Below are 5,003 nucleotides of genomic sequence, written 5' to 3'. Positions count from 1 at the left end.
TCAAGAACAATTCTGCAGCAACAGTAAAGAGAGTTATAATTACAAAAACATATGTAATATTGATGGAGAAATAAATGGAATCAGCAAAAGTTGCAGTCCAGTCTCAGTTCAAATGGAAGATATTCTTGCTGAAGTGGAAAGAAGTAGGAAACTTATTAAATATTTTAATTTTTTCCATTTACAATTTTTTACCAAACTCGACACACTTCGCCTCTGCTCGAGAGGAGAGTCAGAGTATGTGTGACAAACTGTGTTTGAGTGTTATACTGTGTCGATTTGTGTCTCCTAAAAGGAAAGCAGCCTATGTAAATAATATTTTAAAAGATTAAACAATAATCTTATGTGCCAAAGCACATATATATCATTATATGCAATTAAAATGTTTAAACTTACGCATAAAAAATGGTAACATAAAACTTTCATTTGCCTAGGATAGAACGTGTAAGATAATGTGAGATAGAATTGTAGGATAAAATGAAATAGAAGTATGTCACTAGTATTATAAATGGCTGCCAAGCCACGTGACTGTAACAGCGAATCAGAATGCGGAACACCGGTTGCGCTTCTCTGATATCTAGGACTCTAGTTTCCGATAGCTGTAGCTACAGCTATCGGAAACTACCCCCATTCTTCCCCCACCACGCGTTGCCAAATGGTAGCTCACTTCTATGTACCTAGCACCATGGTGGAATTAAAAAGTAGGCAAGAAGACTAGAACCTAAGGAGGATCAACTCGTGCCAATAGCGGTAGTGGGGGTGAGGCAAAAAGTGGCGACGGATAACTTCCCCCACTCTTGCGCTTCATTAGTCCTCTCTGTCGCTCTATATAGTTGTCGCTCTATCGTTCTATAATCGTCACTTTGTCGCTCTTATATCGAACTTTCACACAATGCGCAGTGCCGCTGCACATCGTGTGAATAGCCGCGGACGTTTTTTGACTCACCCCCACCACGCGAGTTGATCCTCCTTAGTTCTAGTCTTCTTGAAAGTAGGGATGAGCGATGTTAAGCGATTAATCGATACATCGATGTTTTCTTTGGCTGAAGCGAATATTTTTACTCGATATTTTCTCTGATCGATTAATCGATATCCAATTAATTTTTACCCAATATCGGTTGCCAGTGATGTTATTTCTCTAGATTCTATTACGAACTACGACCTTAATAATAATATCTTGTAGTAAATGAAATTGTTGCGTAATTGATGTTAATTATACGAAATTGACAAAATTTATAATAACAAAAATTTATTGATTTAATATATAAATTCGATAAATATTTATCTTTCAAATTTCTTTTTAATTTTTTGGATTTTATTTTGAATATCAAAAAGTCATTAATAATTTTGAGTGCCTTCTAATTAAAAATTTGATGTTTAGAATAATCGTCAATTTTTCTTTGTATTTAGTATACAAATTTATTAAATAAGTCATTAAAGATTGGAGCTTTGACTGACGTAATGGTTAAATATGTTAACTTCTCGTTTGCTTTTTGACATTTATATTTTTAACATTACAGAATTACAAGTATCTCTTAGTGATTAATTTATTATATGCAAAGACCTCATCGCTGTTCCTCGAGTCAGATAGATTCCAGTGAATGAGTGGTTTGTACCGATGGAAAGTCGTAATAATTTTCATCATGGGGGGGGGAGAGTTATTCCTCGTCTTTTTCCGTAAAATCCATTTGCAAAATCTAATTTGGTGTCCCGTTGGAGATTTTTGTGCAAGATCGGAATTAATCCCAGATTTTCTCGTCACCCGGGAAAAAATGAAGAAGATTTCACTATATATAGATCTAATTAGATCTAAAAAGAGATCTTAAGAGATCTTCATTTTGACCTGATCAAAGTAGATCGATGTAGATATACTTTGATCTATTTATATCCTAATATATAAACATTTATCTCATTAGATATAATATATTTTTAAGCTTTAAAATGCGTAGTTGAAAACCTCTGACATTTTTTTTCGTCAAGATACTTAACTTTTCGTAAAATGCGACAAAATTGCAATTATGCCTTACTGCCTTATACCTTTGGCCAAGATTGTAGATCTATTTTGATATTATTATATCTCTGTAGATATGTACGCCAATTTATCTTCTTTGATATTATTATATATCTCTGTAGATCTAATATTTATTACATTTAGTTTCATTGTATAAAGTTAAATATTCATATCAATATATTCTCGTAGATTTACAATATGCTTCCTTTATATTCAATATAGTATTTTATTTATATCGCAGATTATCTATTTAGATCTTAATGGATATAACATCGATCATGTGAGGCCAAGCTAGATTTCTGAAGATCTAATATTATATCTAAAAACTAAATCTCATCAGATACAATTTGATCTTATTTGATCTAATTTGATCCACATATATGTAATGAAGTCTTCTTCATTTTTTCTCGGGCAGTTCATGGAAGTAATAATTTTATCAATGATTTTATCAATGATTCAATGACAATTGCTATATATTTTAAAGTCAAGTTGCGAAATTAATTCAGTGGTATATAGTGTATCTCGTACATTAAATTTAATTTCAGTAAAATTATTAAACATATCACTGCGCATGTTCTCACGCTCGACGCTTGACGCTGCCATGTAAAGGCACCTTTACGTTTGAAACGTTTCGAGTATAAATCGAATAATAAATAATCGATTTATCGACTATCCGAATTTGAACCATATTCGATTCGATTCTAAGAGATACGTTCGAATATGGAATATTCGAGAATGTCTCGCACTCGCAGAATTGTTTGCGAGATAGCAATTTCTGTTTGCCAATTGCCATTAATTTGAGGTTATGTGTTTATCGTCTAAAGAAAGTGGACGATGAACAAGCTATTATCTATTCCGATCAAGGAAGTCAGTCGGGAGATCTATGGTGGTGCAGTGCGACCATCCGAGATCTGCAAGGCTTCCATTAAATTAACTTCAATCGTCGAGCCTTTAAAACCTTATATCAACGTGACGAACGATGTTGCTGGAGAGCAAGCAAGCGCCGCCGATGAGAGGCAACAGAGAAACTCGTTACTGGGACAGCTCGACGGCATTCCCATTGCCGTTAAGGACAACTATTGTGTCAAGGGTAAACCTACCACCTGTGCTTCTCGGATGTTGGCAAACTTTTCCCCGGGCTACAACGCCACCGTCTACGAGAAGCTCAGGACGCAGGGAGCTGTCTTGATCGGCAAAACTAATCTCGATGAGTTCGCTATGGGCTCTGGCACTGTAGATTCGCTTTATGGACCAACAAAGAATTTATGGGGCTCAGAAGTGTTGTCTCAATTTTATTCGTACGGGTCTGACGATTCGCAGGTCACTACAAGAAAACTCCATGAAAAAGATGCATGGCGCATAGCAGGTACATTGCCACAAATTATTAGTCATTGTTTAGTGCACTTTTTTATTCATTTACATAATTTACTTTGAGGAGTACATTATTCAATAAATAACAATTGATTGTAACATAACATCAATATTATAATTTCGCACTTATAATGTATACTTACAATACAATGCTGTATGTAACAGTTACGTCGTTGATGTGAAATTATAACATTGATGTTGTGTTACTGTTGTGTTTATTGAGTAGTGATAATTTTTTGGGATATAATAAATACATCTTAGGTGGCAGTAGTGGAGGTTCGGCAGTCGCAGTAGCTACAGGTACCTGTTATGCAGCCTTGGGCTCTGATACTGGTGGTTCTACTCGCAATCCTGCATCCTATTGCGGTCTAGTCGGCTTGAAACCAACTTATGGTTTGGTATCACGTTATGGTCTTATTCCTTTACTAAATTCGATGGATGTACCTGGTATTCTCGTGAGAACAGTAGACGATGCTGTATTAATTTTAAATGTCATAGCTGGTCCCGACCAAGCAGATCCTACTACTGTACAAAGAGAATATGTTCCAATTAACTTATCCGAAACGATAGACATTAGTAATCTTAGGATTGGGATACCAAAGGAGTATGGAGTACAAGGCATAAGTGAAGAAATTGCAGAATGTTGGGAAAAGGTCTCTTGTCTTCTAAAAGAAGCAGGAGCCAGTGTCGTCCCAGTGTCGTTACCTCACACCGATTACTCTATAGTATGTTATTCAGTTTTAAATCGCTGCGACGTAGCTAGCAACTTGGCTTGTTACGACGGCGTAGAATACGGTCACCGAGCCGATGAATGGAGTTCGGCTCACGAATTGTACAAGAAAACCAGATCGGAGGGTTTCAATAACGTGGTCAAAGGTCGTATACTAGTCGGGAATTATTTTCTTTTGGCGGAAAACTACGAAAAATATTATATTAAAGCAATGAAGATGCGTAGATTAATCGCGCAGGACTTTGATGTTTTGTGGAATAATAATGTAGATCTTCTGCTGACTCCAACTACGCTGACTGAAGCTCCGAGGTACGACGAATTTGTACAACTGGATAATCAGACGCAGTGCTTGATTCAGGATCATTGTACGCAACCTGCGAATATGGCTGGTTTGCCCGCGATTAATGTACCGATCATGCTCTCTCGCAATAAGCTACCTTTGTCCTTGCAATTAATGGCGCCACTCTTTCATGAACAGAGGCTACTTACCGTGGCAAAGTGGATCGAACAGACGGTGCGATTTCCAAGACTCGAATTGAAAAATTCATGTTTACTTGAATAAAATAACTTTATAAACATTAGTGAATTTTCTTTGGTTCATCAATCTTGCATTTTTTTGAGTTATACATACATATCACGTTAGATCGATCTGTTACGATTTTATACGAATTGCCAGCTTATACAATTGGATTTCATATATTCACCTTTGCGTATTACGTGTACAATTAGAACGAAAATTAGTATATAGATTTTCCCGCGTAGCATAACCCTGAGGCCATGCAATGCAAACAAGTTACACTTCCGTATACCATCGAGCGTAGGTATCTGAAATTCTATTCGTCGAGTAATAGCGTTTGCTTTTGCAACCAAACAACCCTCGTCTCGTTTCACCGC

At 36.2% G+C, this 5,003-nt stretch overlaps 1 protein-coding gene across 1 annotated transcript; it reads left to right on the top strand.

Annotated features, from left to right (window-relative positions):
• Nucleotides 1-2,770: 2,770 nt before the first annotated feature.
• GatA (glutamyl-tRNA(Gln) amidotransferase subunit A, mitochondrial) lies at nucleotides 2,771-4,683 on the top strand. The gene is made up of 2 exons (XM_018457565.1): nucleotides 2,771-3,374; nucleotides 3,641-4,683. The coding sequence occupies exons 1-2, from the start codon at nucleotides 2,843-2,845 to the stop codon at nucleotides 4,669-4,671; spliced, it is 1,563 nt and encodes a 520-aa protein (XP_018313067.1). The 5' UTR covers nucleotides 2,771-2,842; the 3' UTR covers nucleotides 4,672-4,683.
• Nucleotides 4,684-5,003: the final 320 nt, after the last annotated feature.

This window comes from Mycetomoellerius zeteki, unplaced genomic scaffold (genome assembly GCF_001594055.1).
Source record: "Mycetomoellerius zeteki isolate Tzet28-1 unplaced genomic scaffold, Tzet1.0 scaffold64, whole genome shotgun sequence".
Taxonomy (NCBI): domain Eukaryota; kingdom Metazoa; phylum Arthropoda; class Insecta; order Hymenoptera; family Formicidae; genus Mycetomoellerius; species Mycetomoellerius zeteki.
The sequence above is the reverse complement of the archived record's forward strand: the minus strand, read 5'-3'. Positions and strand labels throughout refer to the sequence as shown.